Consider the following 23861-nt stretch of genomic DNA (forward strand, 5'->3'; position numbering starts at 1 on the left):
CTAAAAATAAATAATTAAATATGTTCTCCCTAGAAAGAAATTCTACTAAATTTGGAAGTAACTTTAGAGAGAGCTTTCACTTTTTTTGAGAGGAAATATCTGTGAAGAAAATAGTCTATTAGCTAATTATTAAATACTATTAATTGTGTTAACCTGCAAGAAAAAGTAATTGTTTATTCAATATGTAAAGTGTACCTGACTTCATATACATTCACAGTTGCCCAAATGCAGGGTCAAGTTTAATGTTAAAATACCAGTATTGTACTTCTCTCTTACCTTATTTCTCTTTTCCTCTATTCCTGTGACCTCCTGTGCTTTCCAAAGTATAGGTGGTAATACTGATTGTCTACTTATGAAACAGGCTTCTTCATTGAAATAAGCCCACGAAGCTTAAAAATCAACCCAAAATAGAGGAAAAGGAAAAGATTTAGACGCAGCATTTGGGAAGTGATGAGTCCCTATAAATTCTACTTTATGGTCACTTATGCCACCTACATGGAAAACCAGTTCTTGGACTTCCCTGGTGGTCCAGTGTTTAAGACTTTGCTGTCCAATGCAGGGGGTGTGGATTTGATCCCTAGCTAGGGGAGCTAAGATCCCACATGCCTCAGGGCTACAAAAACCAAAGGCATAAAAGAGAAACAGTATTGCAACAAAATAAAGATTTTAAAAATGGTCTGCATCAAAAATCTTTTTTAAAAAGAGAAAACTTGTGCTAATTAGTAGAGTAAATTCTTGGTTTACAGAAGTAGAAGATGATCTTTTGAATTTTAAAATACTGATTAAATGGGATTTTAAAAATTATTATCATACAAACCATTTGGTCTGTTGGACTCCTCTGTGTACTATTATTGTTGAATCACTAAGTCGTGTCTGACTCATTGCAACCCCTCTTTGCTGGACCGCAGCAGGCCAGGCTTCCCCGTCCTTCATTCAGTTCAGCTTAGTTGCACAGTCATGTCCAGTTCTTTGTGACCCCATGGAAAGCAGCATACCAGGCTTCCCTGTCCATCACCAACTCCTGGAACTTGCTCAAACTCAAGTCCATAGAGTCAATGATGGCATCCAACCATCTCGTCCTCTGTCGTCCCCTTCTCCTCCCGCCTTCAATCTTTCCCAACATCAGGGTCTTTTCCAATGAGTCAGTTCTTCATAGCAGGTGGAAAGTATTGGAGTTTCAGCTTCAACATCAGTCCTTCCAATGAACAACCAGGACTGATCTCCTTTAGGATGGACTGGTTGGATCTCCTTACAGTCCAAGGGACTCTCAAGAGTCTTCTCCAACACCACAGTTCAAAAACATCAATTCTTCACTGCTCAGTTCTTTTTCTTGTCCAACTCTCACATCCATACATGACTACTGGAAAAACCACAGCTTTGACTAGATGGACCTTTGTTGGCAAAGTAATGTCGCTGCTTTTTAATATGCTGTCTAAGTTGGTCATAGCTTTTCTTCCAAATAGCAAGTGTTTTTTAATTTCATGGCTTCAGTCACCATCTGCAGTGATTTTGGAGCCCCCCAAAATAAAGTCAGCCACTGTTTCCACTGTATCCCCATCTATTTGCCATGAAGTGATGGGACCAGATGCCATAATCTTAGTTTTCTGAATGTTGAGTTTTAAGCCAACTTTTTCACTCTTCTCTTTCACTTTCATCAAGAGGCTCTTTAGTTCTTCTTTGCTTTCTGCCATAAGGGTGGTGTCATCTGCATATCTGAAGTTATTGGTATTTCTCCCAACAATCTTGATTCCAGCTTGTGCTTCATCCAGCACAGTGTTTCTCATGATGGACTCCACATACAAGTTAAATAAGCAGGGTGACAATATACAGCCTTGATGTACTCCTTTCCCAATTTAGAACCAGTCTATTGTTCCATGTCTAGTTCTAACTGTTGCTTCTTGATCTGCATATAGATTTCTCAGGAGGCAGGTCAGGTGGTCTGGTATTCCCATCTCTTGAAGAATTCTCCAGTTTGTTGTGATCCACACAATCAAAGGCTTTGGTGTAATCAATAAAGCAGAAGTAGAAGTTTTTCTGGAACTCTCTTGCTTTTTTGATAATCCAACGGATGTTGGCAATTTGATCTCTGGTTCCTCTGCCTTTTCTAAATCCAGCTTGAACATCTGAAAGTTCCCAGTTCACATACCGTTGAAGCCTGCTTGGAGAATTTTGAGCATTAGTTTGCTAGCATGTGAGATGAGTGCAATTGTGTGGTAGTTTGAGGATTCTTTGGGATTGCCTTTCTTTGGGATTGGAATGAAAACTGACCTTTTCCAGTCCTGTGGTCACTTCTGATTTTTCCAAATTTGCTGGTTTATTGAGTGCAGCACTTTCACAGCATCATCTTTTAGTATTTGAAATAGCTCAACTGGAATTCCATCACCTCCACTAGCTTTGTTTGTAGTGATGCTTCCTAAGGCCCACTTGTCTTTGCATTCCAGGATATCTAGGTGAGTGATCACACCATCATGGTTATCTTGGTCATGAAGATCTTTTTTGTATAGTTCTTCTGTGTATTATTGCCACCTCTTCTTAACATCTACTGTTTTTGTTTGCTCAAATTCATGTCCATTGAGTCAGTGATGCCATCCAACCATCTCATATTAGGTTACAAAAAAAAAAAAAAGACCCTTCTAAGACACTTGGATGTACTAGGTAAATGTTCCTTAGTGTTTCCTTTGGCTCATTTGAGGCAGAAATATGGACTTGGCAAGAGGGAAAGAAGTTGGGTAAGACAAAGGACTGGAATATAACCATGTTGTGCCTTCTTATTCTTCTAGGATCTCATGACTCCTTCAGTTTCTACATTGATGAAGCCTCTCCAGTGGGTCCTGAACAGCCAGAAACTGTCCAGAATTTTGTCTCTGTATTTGGAACTGTGGCCAAAAAGCTGATGCGAAAATGGCTAGCCACTCAAACCATGAACTTTACCGGTCAGCTAGGAGCTGGGATCCGTTACTTTGATCTTCGAATTTCCACTAAGCCGAGAGACCCCGACAATGAACTCTACTTTGCTCACGGTTTGTTCAGTGCCAAAGTCAATGAAGGTCTTGAGGAGATCAATGCATTCCTCACAGATCACCATAAGGAGGTAGTATTCTTGGACTTCAACCACTTTTATGGGATGCAGAAATATCACCATGAAAAACTGGTCCAAATGCTGAAAGACATCTATGGAAATAAAATGTGCCCAGCGATCTTTGCCCAGGAAGTGAGTCTGAAGTACCTGTGGGAGAAGGACTACCAAGTGCTGGTCTTCTACCACAGTCCAGTGGCTCTGGAAGTGCCCTTTCTCTGGCCTGGGCAGATGATGCCAGCACCCTGGGCTAACACCACAGACCCGGAAAAACTGATCCAGTTTCTCCAGGCGTCCATCACTGAGAGAAGGAAGAAGGGGTCGTTTTTCATATCTCAGGTGGTGCTGACTCCCAAAGCAAGCACCGTGGTCAAAGGGGTGGCCAGTGGCCTCAGAGAAACTATCACAGAAAGGTAAGTGTCCTTAAGTTCTCAGGGGGAATGTTTAAGCACTTTAACCCAACTTCAAAGAGCTGTTAAGTGATGGAGCTGATTCACACCCATGTATGTTAGTTTGCCAGGGCAGTCACAACAAAGTGCCACAAACTGGGTGGCTTAAAACAGAAGAAATTTACCACCCCTCAGTTCCAGAGGCTAAAAGTCTGAAATCCAGGTGTCAGCAGGCTGATTCCTTCTGAGGGCTCTGGGAGAATCTTTTCCATGCCACTCCCCTAACTTCTGGTGATAGTTGGCATCCCTTGTGGTCCTTAGCTTACAGGTGCATCACTCCCATCTCTGCCTCCATCTTTACATGACATTCTTCCCTGTTTCTCTGTCATCTCTTCATATAAGGACAATATTCATATTGGATTAGGGCCTACCCTAGTGACTTCATCTTAACTTAATTACATCTGTAAATGTCCTATTTTCAAATAAGTTCACACTTAACAGATGCTGTGAGTTAGGACTTCAGTATGTCATTTTGTGGGCTTTCCTGGTGGCTCAGCAGTAAAGAATCCACCTGCAATCCAGGAGGTGGATCCCTAAGTCTGGAAGATCCCCTGGAGAAGGAAATGGCAACCCATTCCAGTATTCTTGCCTAGGAAATTCCATGAACAGAGGAGGTAGAACCTGGTGGGCTACAGTCCATGGGGTTGCAAAAAGTCGGGCACAATTTAGCAACTAACAACAACAATAACACCATGTCATTTTGTGGGGACACAGATCAACCCACAGGAACATGTATTTTTCTTTTTGCTTTTGCTGCACCACATGGCTTGCTGGGTTTTAGTTACCCAACCAGAGATCAAACCTGGACCTCTTGCAGTGGAAGTGTGGAAACCTAACCACTGGATCATCCAGGGAAGTCCCACATTTTGCATTTTGACTCCATATCTAGTTATCTTTTCATAGCACTCCTTTTCATATGTGCTTAGAATTATATAGATGACAAAGCTGTTTCTCTACTGTTTTCAGAGTATTTTTACATACCTGATTCCAATTGACCTGCATAATAATCCTGGGAAGTAGACACTATATTACAGACAAAAAACTTCAGAGACATGAAATATTTTGCCTAAAGCCACTTGAGCAATGAATAGTGAACCAAAGACTCAAACCCCATTTTTCCCAAGTTGTGTTCTATGTCTTTACACTTTATTCAAAGCAACAATCAATCTCTAGAGAGTAAGCATTCCACTGGTCAAGCCCCTACACACCTGTAGGGCAGTGGTCACCTGTGAGCCACAATTAGCAATCACTAAAGACGTCTGTAACTCATTTTGCAGTACAACATGTATCATTGTACATATTGCTTATTCTTTTGAGTTAAAGTATTAAACAAGGCAAACATTGAAAAGCAAACACGGTTCTTATCACAACTTTTAACTTTAATTGGGTAGTTTGAATTATGATAAGGAGACAGAGAATGAATGTTTTGCTCAAGGTCTTGTAGGGAAAACAAGAAAATGAAAAGACTGAGCAATGAAAATGCTATGGATGGCCTTTAGAGGTGAAAATGCTAGATGGTGGGAAGTGGGAGGTGAAATTTGTAACAGGGCAGGAACAGATTTGTACGAAGGCTTTTAGGCAGGCTACAGGGAATGTCATCCTATGAGCCATGGGGAGCTAGAAAACGATATTTAACAGTGGAGTGACTTGACCAGGCCTGCATTTGCAGTGGATAATAGGTAAAGCATGGTGGGTAAATGGAATGGAGAGACTCAGCAGTTAAGAAGTGCTTGGAACTGTTTTAGCAATCATATGGAGGCTCAAGTGAGGAAGTGAGAAAATGGAGAAGGGGACAGTATGCCACAGCAAAAGTTAGAATGACTATTTGGCTATGTGGTGTGATTGAGAGAAAAGAGAAGTAGAATGAGTGATGGATGCATTCACAGAGGCAAAAAACAAAGATACAGGGACTTGGTTACAGCATGAGAAAGATCCAATCAGGGTTATGTTAAACTGGTTTGCTCAGTCCCTCAGTCATATGCAACTCTTAAGGATCCCATGGATTGTAGCCCACCCATGGCTCCTTGTCCATGGAATTTTTCAGGTAAGAACACTAGAGTGGGTTGCCATTTCTTCTTCCAGGGGATCTTCCCAATGTAGGGAATGAACCCACATCTCTTGTGCCTCCTGCATTGGCAGGGGGATTCTCTACCACTGTGCCACCTAGGAAGCCCCATGCCAAATTTAAAGTACTAGAAAGACATCCAAGTAGAGGTGGCCAGTTGATCATTAGGAATATACATTAACTTCTTTGGGAAATATATTTTTTGGCAATGACAGGCACAGGACCTTGGAGAGGAAGAATTCCTCCATACAAAATTATAACTTCCTTCTGTTGTTCAGATATTTGCTAGGATCTCCCTGTTCCTTCGATACAAATAAGATTCCCAACCCTTTACTGTACACTGTAAGAAAGTGTAAAGCCTTCCCTAAAATTTCTGCTGATGTCTAGTTTTCTTCCATTCATACATAATGAGCCCTTGCTCTTCTGGATTTGTGTCATTTTATGAATTGATTGTCCAAGGTGGCCTGTCCATGTTCCACCCTCTGTAACCTGAGACGTGAAACTTGCTTCTTGCTTAATTTCTATATAATGGTTTATTCAGACTTTACTAACGATCTGAGCAGACAAGGGAGATTTTATAATCATAAAGTAGGTGATTTAAAGTTGATCTTCAGATTCATCTGGAATTACGAATCTCCTGACCTGGAATATCTTCTGATGACATCTGTACCACTTTTCACCCTAGACTCATGCCCTCTGACAGAATCTTCTCCTTATCCTTTTCTCACCTGTTTTCTCCCCTTACCCCCATATTGCAGTGGAGACACTACACTCTCCTCTAGATTATTACACCAAACTATCCACCTCTCTCCCTGGCCCTAAGCCTACATCCAGTTAGTCCCATCAATGTGTTCATCAGAACAAGACTTTTTCTTTAATAGAACCACTTTCTATAAAAATTAATTGTTCTCATAAATAACAACTTACCACTTATCTTACCTATTTAAAAATGAGGGCATTATATATACAGAAAAATGTGTTGTTTTCAAACTTACCCCATAGAGCCCCGAGATTTTGAGAAATCCCCACTAGAGGTGGGGAAGGGGCTGGAGAGGGTGACTGACTCTAATTTTCTTCATTCTTTTTTTTTGTTTTTTGTTTTCTAAGCAGATCAATTTATTTTTTATTAGTTGGAGGCTAATTACTTCACAACATTTCAGTGGGTTTTGTCATACATTGATGTGAATCAGCCATAGAGTTACACGTATTCTCCATCCCGATACCCCCTCCCACCTCCCTCTCCAATTTTCTTCATTCTTGCTGCAACTTTAATTAAGAAATAAAAACCTTTACTTCCAACATTTACATATTGGGCCTGAAAGGAATCTTCCCTTCCAGCTTTACCTTCTGCTGTTTTAGTTGATGCTTAGGAAAACACTTTTCCATACAATTTGCCTACTTTGCATTTGGCCAGGAACCACACCCTGATTCCATACTTGGGTGGGGAATAGCCTTTGGGAAGCCACGAAGGAAAATCTACTCAAGGAACAAATGACTTTCATTTTTCTCTCTTATGGACTTTCATGCAGCGTAGGATTTTACAAGTTATAAATTGAACTGCTTTCTGGTTACATATGCTCTAGTACAGCATTAACAAAATAGGATTTATAGAGTAAAGATTAGAAAAGTTAGGAGAGTACTGAAAATATTCATATATATCTACACAACTCTCCCAAAAGAATCACAATGCACATTAGCATATAAAAGGCACTAGCCAATATTTTAGTGAATAATCCTATTTAAATTTAACTAATACAATTTTTTCCAAGCACTTAATTTTTTTCCAGATAACACTTATTAACACCCCATGGAATTAATTTGGACAGAATGTCCTCAGCCATCTGCTCTGATTCAGAACTTCTCATTTGCCTCTGGCTTATATATCTGGAATAGTAGAGCTGTTTCAGTAAAAAGGGAGCTTCCCCGGGTAGGGCTAGTGGTGAAGAATCCACCTACAGGTAGATGTAAGAAATGTGGGTTCCATCCCTGGGTTAGAAAGATCCCCTGGAGGAGGGCATGGCAACCCACCCCAGTACTCTTGCCTGGAGAATCCCAGGAACAGAGGAGCCTGTAGGGCTACAGTCCGCAGGATTGCAAAGAGTCAGACCTGCCTGAAGCAACTGAGCATGCAACATGCACATCAGTAAAAAAGGGGCTTCTCTGTTGGCTCAATGATCCCTGGGCCGGGAAGATCCCCTGGAGAAGAAATGACAACCCACTCCAGTATTCTTGCCTGGGAAATTCCACAGACAGTAGCCTGGTGGGCTATAATCCACAGGGTCACAAGAGTCAGCACGACTTAGCATTTAAACAGCAACAGCAAATCAATGAAAAGAGGGAGTGGAAAAAGAATTTAAAAAGTAGAAATGAAGACCCTATAGGGAGAGTCAACCTTTGTCTCTAGAATTATGCATATGACTTGCAAATGATTTGTGAATATGTCTGAACCTGACCATAATACTTGTGCTATAAGCATTCTCAGTGTAGCTTGTCTCAGTACTCAAAGACCTTCTTTTAAACCAATTGCAAAGCCTGTGTTTGCCTATGGTGTTAATGTGATATCCAGAGGTTTAGTTTGGTTTGGACGTATTTTCGCTATCTGGGTATGCCTAGGATAGAGCTTCACTGGTGGCTCAGACAGTAAAGAATCTGCCTGCAATGCAGGAGACCTGGGTTCGATCCCTGGTTGGGAAGATCCCCTGGAGAAGGGAATGGCTACCCACTCCAGTATTCTTGCCTGGAGAATTCCATGGACAGAGGAGCCTGGTGGGCTACAGTCCATGGGTTCACAAACCGTCTGACATGACTAAGCAACTGACACTTTCACTTTCTATAGGGAAATGTCATTGTCAGTCCTCGGATGATGCCTTGCAAAAGTGACTTACTCCTGAAACAGTGAAAGAACACTTGACTCTCTGAAAACATATTTCCTTTCTCTTTTCACCAAGTGATGAAGCCCACAAAAGAGACTTTTTCTGAACTTTTCTTTTGCTATTGTGCCAAAGCTGCTTATTCAGAAAGTCCTTTGCCACCAGAGAGGAAGTCTCTAGGCAATGTTAAGACTTCTCTGGACCTTGGTGTATTTTGTGAAATTTGTGAAATTTGGAGTTTGAATTCAGTTATCTCCAAGATCTTTCTGGGTTCTAAAATCCTACATTTCTGCACCTGAAAAGTTTCTCTATAATTTTTTATTATGTTTAATATTTGGGTTAACAAAACTCTGAGCACATAAATTTAGAAAACAGTGTTTTAAGATGTGGGTGGCTTTCAGGGAAATTAAATCCAGCTTGGATTTAGGTACCATAACTTTCAATCTGGCCACCGGTTCCAAATACTGCAGATGCGTTCTCTACATTTTAGTAATGCCAGAAGACACAGATTTTAATTTCTTAAAGACCTATTTTTAATTTATTTTTCAAACACCAGCTTTTGCACCTCACCCCCACGGAATTCACACCTTCTTAAAAAGAAGGTGCATAACTTGAGTCAAGTCCTTCTCTAATTTGTGGAAGTTTATTAAATCATAGGTTTTTTAGTTAAAAAAATTCATTAGACCACCTGTCAGAATATTTAAGGAGCAGTGCATTTTTGTAAATAAATTGATGCCGGATTAATTTAGACAGTGTTTATACAAGTCAACAATTTAGATGATGATGATGAAGATAACAGTAATAGTAATGATGATTTATTAAGTACTCTCTATGGTGGCTCAGTGGTAATGAGTCTGCCTGCCAATGCAGGAGATGCTGGTTCAATCCCTAGGTCAGGAAGATGTGCTAGAAAGAAGGAAGGAAATGGCAACCTGAGCCAGTATTCTTGCCTGGGAAATCCCATGGACAGAGGAGCCTAGCAGGCTATAGTCCATGGGGTCACAAGAGTCAGACACAACTCAGTGACTAAACACACTCACACAGAAACACACACTTGTTCAATACTAATTGCCCTGCCCACTGATTCTCATGATCACAGTCATTGCCTTGAAGGTAAGGCAGAAGGATGTAGATAGGTTTTAATAAGCTCCACTTTCATCCAGCTGAGGAAAGGAAGGCAACTACATTTGTTGAGCCCTCTTTCTGTGCCAGGCACTGTGCTAAGTGTTTTACATTAATTGTATCCATTTAATCTTCCCTGCAGCCTTACAAATTAGGCATCACATCCATTAGAGATGGAAAACGCAGCCTGAGAAATGTCTAGCACCTTGCTCAAAGTCACATATTAGTTTAGCAAAGGCAGGATTATTATTTGGGTCTGACTCCAAGTCCCATGTTTACTTCTATAAATTAGGTGAGATTCAAATTTCTTAGCAGTGAGTGCATATAGTACATCATTTGTCATCCTGGAGGGCAGAATCAGATCTGAGGCATTGGGAAGGTAAAGTATACTGGAAGTGGAGTGGGCAAGGCTATGAAAGAGCAGATATTAAGTGTAGGCTTTGCCTCAAGATAGCATGCTGCCAGGGATCCCCCAGGGATGCACTGCTGTTGAATAATAAAAAGGAAGGGAACTTTGAGGTGACCTGGCTCTATCCTCCTTGCTTTGTGGCTATTGCTCATTTGACTGTTTTCCATTTAGTAAGGAAACTGAGGCTGGAGGAATGCTAAAATGTAGCCCAAGGTCACAGAGCTGTTGGCAAAAGTGGAATCATAATCCAGGTCTCCCAGCTTGCAGACAGAGTTCCACCCTCTACACCTCAGAGGGAATGCGGGCAGAAAATGGACAGGAAGACTAGGATGGGTCAGTGACCATCAAGCTGCAGGAAACAACGTGGAAAAGTGAACCAGCTCTCAGCCTGCACTGTTCCCAACATAACATGGTGCTCTAGAACCTTGAATGGAGGGGGTCAGAGGTTGGGCCTGGGATGCTCTATGGATTTTGTTCCTGGCTGACCTTCATGGGGCCCTCTCTCTTTCCACTTCGAAAGCACAATGAACTTTTTTTCCATTCAGTGGAGACACCCCAGCTCACAACAGCTCCCCAGAGAACACCCCTGCTGCTTGATTTACCCTGTCAGTGCCTGGACTCAACAGATATGGGCTGGTCTCTGAGGAGTTGTTCCCTTGCAGCATCACTCAACATAGCAGTTCTGAGGAGCGAAGAAACACCTCACTGAGGGAATGGGAATCAGAATGGTTCAAAAGCTGCTACAGGTGACATCAATCTTCATGAAGAACAACTTTCTGGCTCCATCTCCAGACCACGTGGCCAAGTATGTCAGAGCGTTAGTTGTTGTTCATTCAGTTGTGTCTGACTCTTTGTGACCCTGTGGACTGCAGCACGCCAGGCCTCCCTGTCCATCACCAACTCCCGGAGTTTACTCAAACTCATGTCCATTGAGTCAGTGATGCCATTCAACCGTCTCATCCTCTGTTGTTCCCTTTTCCTCCTGCCTTCAATCTTTCCCAGCATCAGTCGTTCCTAAAATGTCAGCTCTTCGCATCAGGTGGCCCAAGTATTGGAGCTTCAGCTTCAGCATTAGTCCTGCCAATGAATATTCAGGGTTGATTTCCTTTAGATTGACTGGTTTGATCTCCTTGCAGTCCAAGGGACTCTCAAGAGTCTTCTTCAGCTCTGCAGTTCAAAAGCATCAATTCTTCAATGCTCAGAGCATTGGTAGAGCAGATCTAATATCAGTCTATTCTGTAAAAGGAAAAGTTGCCTTCTCAGGCTACGTATGCCTAAGGAGAAAGACTATCAAGGACATTATGTAAAATCAGTATTAGAATAGTCATTGTTTACAAGATGCTGGCATCGTGTTTCATTTTTCAACATATATTTATCAGAGGCTTCATTTATTCAACAGATGATATTCCCAATTTGCAATTTAGAAAACCAGAGGTCAAAAAGGCTAAATAATTTGTTCAGATGGTGGTGTGAGCTAGTCCTGGGATCAAATCAGAATCTGGTATTTTGAAAAAACTTTAATTTGCAAAGATAGACTCGTGTTCATAGCAGCACTATTTATAATAACCAAGACAAGGAAACAGTCCAAGTGCCTATCAAAAGATAATTGGTTTAAGAAAGATAAGGGGTGTGTGTGTGTGCATGTGCATGCACACGCATGCTCACTTGAGCAAATGTGCTCAGTCATATCAGATTCTTTGTGACCTTGCCAGGCTCCTCTGTCCATGGGATTTTCCAGGCAAGAATAATGGAGTGGGTTGCCATTTCCTCCTCCAAGAGACCTTTCAACCCAGCGATCAAACTGTGTCTCCTGCATTGCAGACGAGTTCTTTACTGCTGAGCCACTGGGGAAGCCATATATACGCACAATGGGACATTACTCAGTCATAAAAAGAATGAGATGTTGCAATTTACATCAACATGGGTGGACCTAGAGATTATCTTACTAACTGAAGAAAGCCCCACAGAGAAAGACAAATGTATGATATCACTTATATGTGGAACATAAAAAGTAATACAAATAAACCTATAGGCAAAACAGAAATAGATTCACAGACATCGAAAACAAATTTATGGTTTCCAAAGAGAATATAGGGGAAAGAGAGGGACGGATAAATTGGAAGTATGGGATTAATAGGTACAAGCTACTATATATAAAACAGATAGTGAAGTGGAATCATTCAGTTGTGTCCGACTCTTTGCAACTCCATGGACTGTAGCCTGCCAGGCTCCTCCATCCATGAGATTTTCCAGGCAAGGACACTGGAGTGAGTTGCCATTTCCTTTTCCAGGGGATCTTCCCAACCCAGAGATTGAACCCGGGTCTCCCTACATTGCAGTCAGATTCTTTACCATCTGAGCCATCGGGGAAGCCCAAAGCAACAAGTATTTGCTGTGAAGCACAGGGAACTGTATTCAATGTATTATAATAACCTGTAATGGAAAATAATCTGAAAAAATTATATACATAATGGAATCACTTTGCTGTATGCCTGAAACTAACACAATATTGTAAATCAATTATACTCCAGTTTGAAAAAAGAATCTAGGTCTTTTGAACCACCAGAAGAAGGAATCTGGCTTGTAAATCAGAAGGAAGCTCCAGAAAGCAAATTTTCTTCTAGCCCAGGTCTTGGCGGACTGAGCAGTGCTCTGCCACTCTCTGAGGTTGTGATTCATGAGTCTGATGCTCAAAGAGTTTGATTTCTAACACATGAGGCTCACTTTGAGTAACACAGCTCTTGTTTGCACACAATGTGTGCCTCAACTGTCCCCACCCACAGATGCACTTGGTTTTAAGCAATCTAAAAAGATAGTCAACTCCAAGATTTATCTATCAGTCCCTCCCCACCCCAGGTTCAGGTTATTTCTTCCTTAAATCTAAGCTATGACTCCTCTAAGGTCAAATTTTCTTGTCCTATCACTAAGGTAGAGCTGCCCATCATCAATTTCCAAATAATTGTTGTAGTTGTTCAGTCACTAAGTCATATCAGACTCCTTGAAATCCCATGGACTGCAGCACATCAGGTTCCTCTGTCTTCCACCGTCTCCTGGAGTTTGCTCAGATTCATGTACATTTAGTCAATGGTGCTATCTAACCATCTCATCTTCTGTCACTCCCTTCTCCTTTTGCCTTCAGTCTTTCCCAGCATCAGAGTCTTTTCCAAAGAGTCAGCACTTTGCATCAGGTGGCCAGAGTATTGGAACTTCAGCTCCAGTATCAGTCCTTCCAATGGATATTAAGGGTTGATTTCCTTTAGGGTTGACTGGTTCAATATCCCTGCAGTCCAATGAACTCTCAAGAGTCTTCTCCAGACCCACAGTTTGAAAGCATTGGTTCTTTGGCACTCAGCCTCCATCATGATCCAAATGATGGTCCTCTGCTATTCTCTCCCTTGTATCTTCTCTCCCACATCATGGATGATTGTGCTTCAAAAACACAAGCAAAAGCTCCTGGGAGGGATTCTTTGTTCTCTTGGGCTCTAAAGCACACCTCATGGAAGAAACCTTAGTAACTTCCAGACTCAGTGTCTTTCACCGAAACCAATTAATATTTCAGCACCAATTAACATCACGACTCTTTGCAACCCAATGGCCTCCCCAGCTCTGATTTCAAACAGTAAAAAAAAAAAAGGAAAAAGATTCTGTAACAGCTTCCAACCATGAGGCTCTGTGACAGAAGAGTGATTTTAGCCCAGGTCATGCTGGGGTATGGAAGGAGGGAGGGCTGTCTATAACTCTTTCTTAACAACTTTGACCCAAGAGTTTTTGAAGCAGGCATGCACATAAAAGCTTTTGCTCTCCTTCATTCTGCTGATGTTGTAAAATTAAAGTACAGGCAAATGTAGATAGGTACCTTTCATTATCTGTAGCAGGAGAGCCAAAGACTAGAGAGAATTGCCAAGCTACTGAGAAGTCAGATGCCCATTCAGTGCCTGCTGAGTGTGTGTGTGTGTGTTTGTGTGTGTCTGTGTGTGTGTGTATGTGTGTGGAGAGAGTGCCAGCTGAGTGTGTGTGTGTGAGAGAGAGAGAGAGAGAAAGAGAGAGAAAAAACATACTTTTCCAAAAAACACAGCTTAGGGTAGAGGTCTACTCACTCTAGTAAATCTCTCTGGAGCTCTGTTTCCTTAGATGGAGTTGCTAGAGTTTAATATCTAAAGGAAAAACTAACCTAGTGTATAGCTGGCATTCACAAAGAGGTAAGAGCAGGGAGGTTGATGGGGGTAGAAGGAATAAAGAGGAAATGTCCAGGCAGCAGGGATGTTTAGTCAGCCAGGTCAAGGCACAGTAGGGTGGACATTCAGCCAGCAACTAAGGGGAGGGGAGGCTTATTTGGGACTTGAAAAGAACTGTGATGTGAACTGTCAAGCAATTGAGTGAGTAAGAGGTTTCTGATTCAAGAATTAAAATGGACCATATCTGTATCACATTTTGAGACTGCGAGGAGGGGGCCTTAGGCAAGACGCACACCGTAGAAACCATGAACATCCCAGTAAGAGAGGATAGGAAGGACTTGTTGGTGACTTATGGGAAGGTTTAAAGGAAGCAGATGTCCTCTTTAGGTTGGAAGTTATCAGAGCAAATCTATAATTGGCTATCTCAATATGTCTCATCTATAGGACTAGAGTGAGGATAAACTATAACTGGTAAAGAAGTCAGAGTAGTTTGTTTTAGTCTAGTGAGGTCAATGTTTCATATTTTGTGGGTGATGTTTCTGTGTTGAGACAAAATTACAAAATATCTTTTTTATCTCACTTCCTTATGATCTGGAGTAATCTTGTTTGGGGTTGGTATTCTGGGAGAGTATGTCCAACAGGAAGAGAACATGACCTTGTTGTGAAAGTCAAGTCAGCTTCCAGATGTCAGGATTTGCTTTTAAATTGCTTTTCATTTACCCCCTTTAAGTGCACTTATTTCCATTTTGTTCAAAAACCTCTGATGTGAATTAGGCTTATATGTGCTTTTTTTGTTGTTCTTTTTCTCATTAAAACAGCTGAGACTGTATCTGTGCAGATTCCCGGACCATTTTGACAATGAGACAAGTCAAAGAGTTAGTGAAAAACTAGCCCAAGGCTTGTCTGTTGAAATGCAAGTTTATCAGATTGAGCCATACTGAAAATTGGCATTCTCCATGGCTTAGGTTTCTGCCTATCTGTTTGGACAGGGATTGGAAATGACTGACGATGAGTATAAGGAATTCCAGGTGGTAGAGGCCAGAGGGATTGAGACTGGAAAAGAAATGTGAGCACACAGCATTTTGTAGACGGAATTGCTGATTCTTTGATATTGGTGAACATTCCAATTTCTTCCTCAAGGTATTACAACTTATTCAGGGAAGAAAGAAGCAGAAGGTGAGGTGGCCAACAGTCATGTTTTCAACTGAATATTTGTTTTGCCCTTTTGGCAGGGGAGCTATATTTTTCTCAGTCTTGGTTGAATGAGTGCCCCTGAAGGCTTGTTTGTGTTGGGTGTACTTGGAAGACACAGCTTTGGATGTTGTTGTTCAGTCGCTCAGTCCTGCCTACTCTGTGAAACCCTGTAGCTTGCAGCATGCCAGGCTTCCCTGTCCTTTACCATCTCCTGGAGTCTGCTCAAATTCGTGTCCATTGAGTCGATGATGCCATCCAACCATCTCATCCTCTATTGACCCCTTCTCCTCCTACCCTCAATCTTTCCCACCATCAGGGACTTTTCCAGTGAGCTGGCTCTTTGCATCAGGTGGCCAAAGTATTGGAGCTTTAGCTTCAGCATCAGTCCTTCCAATGAGCATTCAGGGTTGATTTTCTTTAGGATTGACTGATTTGATCCCCTTGCAGTCCAAGGGACTCTCAAGAGTCTTCTCTAGGACCACAGTTCGAAAGCATTAGTTCTTCGGCACTCAGCCTTTTTTGTTGTCCATCTGTTACATCAGTACATACATACTAGAAAAACCATAATTTTAACTGTATGGACCTTTGTCGGCAAAGTAATGTCTCTGCTTTTTAATATACTGTCTAGGTTTGTCATAGCTTTTCTTCCAAGGAACAAGCGTCTTTTAATTTCATGGCTGCGGTCACTGTCTGCAGTGTAGCTTTGGATGACTGATCTATTAATTGCCAAGGGTGATCCCAACAACTATAAGTGCTTGTTTAAGTGAGATAATATAAGCCAAATCTTCCCTGCTAGAAGTGGGCTCCCCCTAACAAAATTGTTAAATAATCTCTAATAACTTGCTAACATCACTCTAAGCAATGACATTTCAGCCTTTAACTTATATTCAGTTGACAGAATGTTTTCTTTCATAATCTTTTCAATATAACAGCAATTTTTAAAAAGTTGGATATATGAAATTTTCTCAGTTTATCTGCCCTGGGAGGACTTCAGAAGAAAATACTACACATATCAACTGAAGACACTAATTTTGACTTTATTATATGAAGCGCAAATCTTCTGGCTCTTGCCCTGTATGTCTGGGATTATAACCTATTTCTAATTAACTTATTTTAAAGTACTAAAAATAATTAGATGGGACTAGCTAGAGACGTGCTTGCCATAATTGACTTTTTTATCCCAGAAATCACAAGTATACCTTGAATTTTGGCTTTAAAATATTCCTTCCTCCTACCCACTCATCACTTATTTCCCTGTGGCCTCAGCTGTTAAAAGAAAAGAAGCTTACAAGTTGTTTCTGGAACTGTGGCTTCCTACCCTGAAGGAGCAGCATGTGGAGGTGAGACTGTAATGTGTGATTTCCTTAGTGGATGCTAAAAGCACAGGCTGCCCTTTGGAAATGTATGTGAGATTTGGCCAATGTAAAACTGAGCAAATTCATCAAATAACTGCTGCTTATCTAGAATACTAAACAGAAAAGCTGTTGCTCTTATGATTTAGCTCAGGTTCAAAAATGAACCAGTCATGAAAATAACTAACACCATAATACCACAAAAAGTGATTCATGAAAATACATCTTTCAGATCTTTGGGGTTCATTTTGGAAGGATTTAATTTATATTTCCTATTTCTCCAAATAAAATATTTGTAATAACTTACCTTGTCATGAATAGACTGTAGGGAAACTTCGTCAAGAGCATGGTTCAATCTAAGTTCAATCTGTTAACAGAAACCATATGTGGATTCAGGGAAGATATGGTGGATCTGTTGCTAGGAAATAGCCAGGAAAATTAGTGCTATTCCTGCCCCAGTTTTAAATTTATTGGTGAGCACTCAAGGGGGTTATTTAATGAACTTGACTCTTACTGCTCTTCACAGGCAGAGCAGGCTACCTTGTGCATATCTGCATGCTTTGACATGACATGAATTTATTGGTGAGCTAAAATTTCACACCTTTCAAGCACACAACTCATTGACCACTGTGTTGCACTTCAACGATGTGTCCAAGCATCTTCCAAATAGATATGGCCACAGACTCTTGAATCTGATAAAGACTGAGAGATTCCTTAAAGCCACAAACCATGTTCAGGGGCATCTTGATGTTTCTATGACATAAGCTCTGCATATAAAGGCTGTTTCAAGGAGTTACTGTTTACTGCTCCAACTGGCACTAGGTGGACAGCTTTAGACCTTATATGTGTGTGTATGTTGGAAAGAGAGAAGTGCTTAAAGGAAGTAGAAATGTAGTCTTCTCTTAGCCTCCATGAGAGTACATCGCTTTACTCCTGCTCATGCAGGAAGGAAGTTTTATTTTTAATCGAAGTATAGTTGTTTACAATGTTTTGTTAACTTCTGCTATACAATAAAGTGAAACAGTTATACGTGTATATACATACATTCTTTTAAAATATTCTTTTCCATCATGGTTCATCAGAGGATATTGAATAAACTTCCCTGTGCTATACAGTAGGACCTTGTTTATTCATTCTATATATAATAACTTGTATCTGCTAATCCCAAACTCCCAGTCCACCCTTCCTCCAGCTCCCTTCTCCCTGACAACCACAAGTCTGTTCTCTATGTCTATGAGTGTGTTTCTGTTTCATAGATGTCCTATTGTATCCCATTTTAGATTCCACATATAAGTGATAATCATATAGTATTTGTCTTTCTGACTTACTTCACTTAGTGTGATAATCTCTAGTTCCATCCATATTACTGCAAGTGGCATTATTTCATTCTTTTTTATGACTGAGTAGTATTCCACCATATAGATGTACCACATATCAGGAAGGAAGAGTTTTACATCCAGTTTTTCTTTATCTTCCAATAGAGGATAGAGAAAAAAGTGCTCAAATGCCCAGTGTGGAACTTTCTTACCTGGTTTAATGATTGCCTCAGAATGAGCATTTACATTCTTTTAGCTTGCTCTAGATCTTCTATCTTCTTTAGTGTTTTTCTTGAGGGATTTCTTTGGTGGTTGTACTTAGGAAAGTTTTTTTTCTTCCCCAAGAGTGCATGACTTATTTCTGTGACATTTGGGGGGCTTTTCCTTCTGCAATCCTTGCTAAAAATTCAGATAAAATTTACACATGGTGAGGTGGAGAGGGGAAAATGTAGTGTATCCAATTGGTGACTAGGATGTTATTTGTGCTATGCCTTTAAAGAATTTTAATTTTTCTTTTTAAAAATGAACCAAAGCATTTCCCCCCAGTGCCCCAGCATAAGAATCCATCTATTTATTGAGTCAGCCAGTACCTCAGCAACAAGAACGTAACAAGACCATGCTGTGGGCTTGGAGTGGGGACAGGAGAGGCATGGTGTAGAGTCAAAACACTTTCCTCTTGATCCTTGTCCTTGATTTGCAGGGCAGTCTTCTTGGAATGTGAGATTTTTATGAGACACAGTTACAGAATGGTATAAGACAGATTGCAGCAGAGTACTAACATTTTGACTTGTAGACATCATATGCTGTTGGCACTCAAAGAAAGGAAAAATGACGAAAGTGACTTATCTAATATCTCAGGACAATAGTACCCTGACCTTCTCTACCCTTTGAAAGTGAAAGTGAAAGTGAAGTCGCTCAGTCGTGTCCAACTCTTTGCGACCCCGTGGACTGTAGCCTACCAGGCTCCTCCATCTATGGGGTTCTCCAGGCAAGAATACTGGACTGGAATGCCATTTCCTTACCTTTCCTCAAACCATTGTAATGTTTTGCTCAAATATGAAGAGCACATCTATTTTCTCTATTTAAATGTGATCTACTTCTGTAGATCCAGTCATAGATCCATGTGGATTCAGTGGTCCAGTCATAGACCACTGAAAATAGTAAAAAGCATCTCTTCTAAGGTAGGAAATTGTGCTTGGTTTGGGGAATGCTTGTAGACAATAAAGTTCAGATTAGGCCAATGAGTGAGAGTTTCATGGAAGTTTGAAAGATCCAGCCGCAGACATTCAACACTCTGTGTTCTCACTGGTGTTAATGACAATGGCTTATGTGAGGGAGGAGGGAAAGCAAAACATTAGGTGAAATGGTTCTCTTTTTTATTAATTTTTAATGGAATATAGTTGTTTACAATGTCATGTTAGTTTCTGTTGTACATCAAAGAGAATCATATATATATATATATATATATATATATATATACACACACACATATCCCCTCTGTTTTGAATTTCCTTCCCATTTATGCTTCCTTCCCACAGAGCATTGAGTAGAGTTCCTTGTCCTACATGGTAGGGTCTCAGTAGTTATCTGTTTTATACATCGTAGTGTATATATGTCAATCCCAATCTTCCAATCTATCTCCAGCCCACTTACCCTTTGGTATCCATACATTTATTCTTTATATCTGTGTCCTTATTTCTGCTTTGCAAATAATATCATCTATACCATTTTTCTAGATTCCATACATGTATGTTAATATACATTGTTTGTTTTTCTCTTTCTGACTTACTTCACTCTATGACAGTCTCTAGGTCCATCCACATCTCTGCAAATGACACGGTTTTGTTCCTTTTTATGGCTGAGTAATAGTCCATTGTATATATGTACTACATCTTCTTTATCCATTCCTCTCTTGATGGACATTTAGGTTGCTTCTATGTCCTGACTATTGTAAACAGTGATGCAATGAACGTTGGGTGCTGTGTATTTCTGAATGATAATTTTCTCTCAGTATACGCCCAGTAGTGGGATTCTCGGGTCATATGGTAGTTCTAGTTTTAGTATTTTAAGGGACCTCCATACTGTTCTCCAGAGTGGCTGTATCAGTTTGCATTCACACCAACAGTGCATCCAGGTTCTTTTTTCTCCACACCATTTCCAGCATTTGCTGTTTATAGATTTTTTGATGATGGTTATTCTGATTGGTGTGAGGTGATACCTCATTGTAGTTTTGATTTGCATCTCGGAGATCAGTCCTGGGTGTTCATTGGAAGGACTGATGCTGAAGCTGAAACTCCAATACTTTGGCCACCTCACACGAAGAGTTGACTCATTGGAAATGACGCTGATGCTGGGAGGGATTGGGGGCAGGAGGAGAAGGGGATGACAGAGGATGAGATAGCTGGATGGCATCACCGACTCGATGGACATGAGTTTGAGTAAACTTCGGGAGTTGGTGATGGACAGGGAGGCCTGGTGTGCTGCGATTCATGGGGTCACAAAGAGTCAGACACGACTGAGTGACTGAACTGAACTGAACTGAATAATTAGTGATGTTGAACATCTTTTCATGTGTATGTTGGCTATCTATATGTCTTCTTTGGAGAAATGTCTATTTAGGTCTTCTGTCCACTTTTTAATTGAGTGGTTTGTTTTTTAGATATTGAGCTACGTGAACTGTTTGTGTATTTTGGAGATTAACCCTTTGTCAGTTGCTTCATTTGCAAATAATTTCTCTCATTCTGAGGGTTGTCTTTTCATCTTATTTCTGGTTTCCTTTGCTGTGTAAATGCCTATAAGTTTCATTTGGTCCCATCCATTTATTTTTGGTTTTGAAAGGTTTCTCTTTTAACCATAAAATTCAGCAAGTCCTCTGAGAAAATTTGACAACTACATGTTACCTGTTTTTCATTTAAAAACCTGAAGTGGAAAAAATGCTTTTAGGCTTGACATTCTGTCCTATACAATATATATGCCAAGACAGATTATTTATTTTATTTTCAAAAGTACATATCCAACAAAGTGCATTCCTTCACTTATTGAATAGACAAAAGGGAAACTACCTTTGGGACTCCTGAAAGACATCTGCGGAGCAACCTTTTGCCAAGTGTGGATGGCCTTTGCCCTGTTTTTTCCTGTCTTCCTTCTCAGTTTTGGAGTGAGAGGGGACAATTTTATAGTAACTTGATGAAACGGCAGAGCAGGAAGTCCCAGCTGCTCTTGCCCCAGCTGTCTCTGAGATCTAATAATATAGGGTGGGAATAGCACATCTCTCGGAAGAGCACACACATTTTAAGTTGCTTTAATTTTCCTGCCAATTAGACTTTTAAGATGCCAAATACATCTCCAGGCAACCTCTCTGACAATTTAGTACTCTTTGGTAAAGGAGCCTAAGGCAGAGAGAAATTTTCAAGTGGCAAAACAGCATGGAAAAAAATTATTCTTTCATCACCAAAGAAAAATTCATGTGCATGCTTTTATTTAGGGAAACATGGGGATATGGGGATACTTTTTTTTAAAGTTTTTTATTGGAGTGTAGTTGATTTACAATGTTGTGTTAATTTTAGGGATACAGCTAAGTGAATCTGTTATACATATATCCATTCCTTTTTTTAGATTCTTTTTTCATATAGACTATGACAAAATATTCAGTAGAGTTCCCCGTGCTATACAGTAGGTCCTTATTAGTTCTCTATTTTATATATAGTAATGTGTGCATGTCAATTCCGGTCTCTCAATTTATCCCTTCCCTCTGCTTTCCCCATGCTAGCCATAGGTTTGTTGTCTGCATCCGTCTCTACTTCATTTTAATATTGATACTAGCAAAGGCTCCCGAAGAGCCTGGGAGTCAGAACTCTCAGCCTAGATCAGGGTTTCTCAGCCTCAGCATGGTTAATATTTTGGGCAGGATAATTCTTTGTTTTGGGGGGCTTTTCTATGTACCATAGGATGTTCAGGGGCACCCCTAGCATCACCTGCTGAATGCCAGTAGCACTCCCCCCTCCCCCCAGTCATTACAGTCAAAAATGTCTTCAGATATTGCCAAATATTCACCCTCTAGGGCCACGTGTGAGGAAAAAAAAAATCCCTCTGGTTGGAAACCACTGGCCTAGAGCAGCCAGCACACAAAAGGTCTTGTGACAATCACTTCGCCTGGAGCTCGATTTCTTTCCTTGTTAGATAGATGATACCAACTGCCCAGGGATTAAGGAAACATAAAATATTTGGTCATATGACTTATTTTTTGTGTAAACGAATATGCCAAAATTTATTCATCTTTAGTTTCTGCTGCTTTCAGATTAGTCACCCTGGGAATTTATTCATCCATCCAAGTGATCCTGAAGCAATTTTAAGAAGAGTTTTAGTGAGGGGTAAATCTTGATCCTTTCTAGGTGAATTGTTTTTAGAAGCAGCCTAAACTTGTTCAGAGCCAAGTAAATAAGGTGGGTAAGTAAAACAGATGAATGCTATTTGGAGACAAAATACAAGTGGAACAATAATGAGATTGATTTTTCTAATGTGCCTTGTGAACACACCCTGAAGGCAATCTCAATAGAGGAGTCATAAAAAGCTTTTGAGTCATCCTGCCACTGATAGGTTCAGTGAACAATCATCTCCACAGGTAACAATTCTGAATGATGGCTCACTTTCAGCCTGTACATTTGGGGGTGTTTGTTATAAAAAGAAAATCCCACTACTTTAGAATCATACTTCATAGAAAAAGCTTAGGAAAAAATGTTCTTGATTTTTGAAAAAAGAGTCTTTCCTTAAATATACTTATTATTATTTGTGTTACTTAAACAATAGATATTTACAGAACTTTTATTACTGAGTCTGTGCAAAGTGCCTGAACTTCAAATTGACTACAATGCAGACCTTCACTGATTCTCAGGGTGGTTGCTTTCTAATAGGGAGACATTTTAATAGACATTTTAATTAGACATTCTAATAGGAACAGTTAATTTCAACAGAGTGTAGCAAGTGCTAAGCTAAATCAGAAGCAGGTGTTTACCTGGTTTCTCAACTCAGCACTGACACTGGATAAACTGAAGGAAGTCGATTGTACCTGCCTTCAGTTTCCTGATCTTATGCAGAGAACCATTGCTAACCTTTGTCCTCTCTTCTAGCAGCAATAATCTGAGCCTATGACAACCATGACAATTCCCAAGTGTGTATGTATTACAGTGTTTTGTAAAGGAAACCTTATCACATGGTATCTAAATATTAACCATCAGTTGCATTTGAATCATTACCAAAAGAGGAAGAAATGCCCCGTAAGATGAACACCAGCTGTCAAGAGACATGGCCTGTTACTAATAGTTCATTATTAAAGAATGATCATAAGCCAAATGAATTATGCTGACTTTCTTCTTCCTGGACTATGTAGGATTATAATGAGCTATATGTGTCCTTGGTGGACCAGAAACTGCTGTATCCTAGGAAAATGGCAAGAAATGAGAAGTGAAGTAAAATGTCTGTATTTGAAACAATCCACAAATTCTTTGTTAAATTAATGTATAATATTGGAAAAAAATATAATTTGCATCCATCAATCTAGGTTCAAGTTTTTATAGCTTTCAGGATGTCAGTTTCTGACCTCAACAGAATTTTCCATTCTCAACTGTAAGACGAAGGGATTGAGATAAAAAATAATATGTTCTAAAAAATAATAATAATAATATGTTCTAAGTAGCTACAATAGACATATAATACACATTCTCATTTTAGACCTCCTAACAATTGAATGATACAGATATTTTCACTTTTATCTTGTATGTGGAGAAAAAATGAGGCTTAGCAAAGTAAACCAACTCACCTTGCCTTATGCAATGTC

General features: G+C 40.2%; 1 protein-coding gene across 2 annotated transcripts in view; it reads left to right on the forward strand.

Moving 5' to 3' along the window:
- The window catches only part of PLCXD3 (phosphatidylinositol specific phospholipase C X domain containing 3), a 190129-nt gene that overhangs the window by 113835 nt on the left and 52433 nt on the right, over positions 1–23861 (forward strand). For both annotated transcript variants that reach the window (XM_043488895.1, XM_043488894.1), the window contains exon 2: positions 2781–3489. In XM_043488895.1, the coding sequence (XP_043344830.1) occupies positions 2781–3489 (709 nt within the window). The remainder of the gene's footprint in view (positions 1–2780; positions 3490–23861) is intronic.

Source organism: Cervus canadensis, chromosome 16, assembly GCF_019320065.1.
Source record: "Cervus canadensis isolate Bull #8, Minnesota chromosome 16, ASM1932006v1, whole genome shotgun sequence".
Classification (NCBI taxonomy): domain Eukaryota; kingdom Metazoa; phylum Chordata; class Mammalia; order Artiodactyla; family Cervidae; genus Cervus; species Cervus canadensis.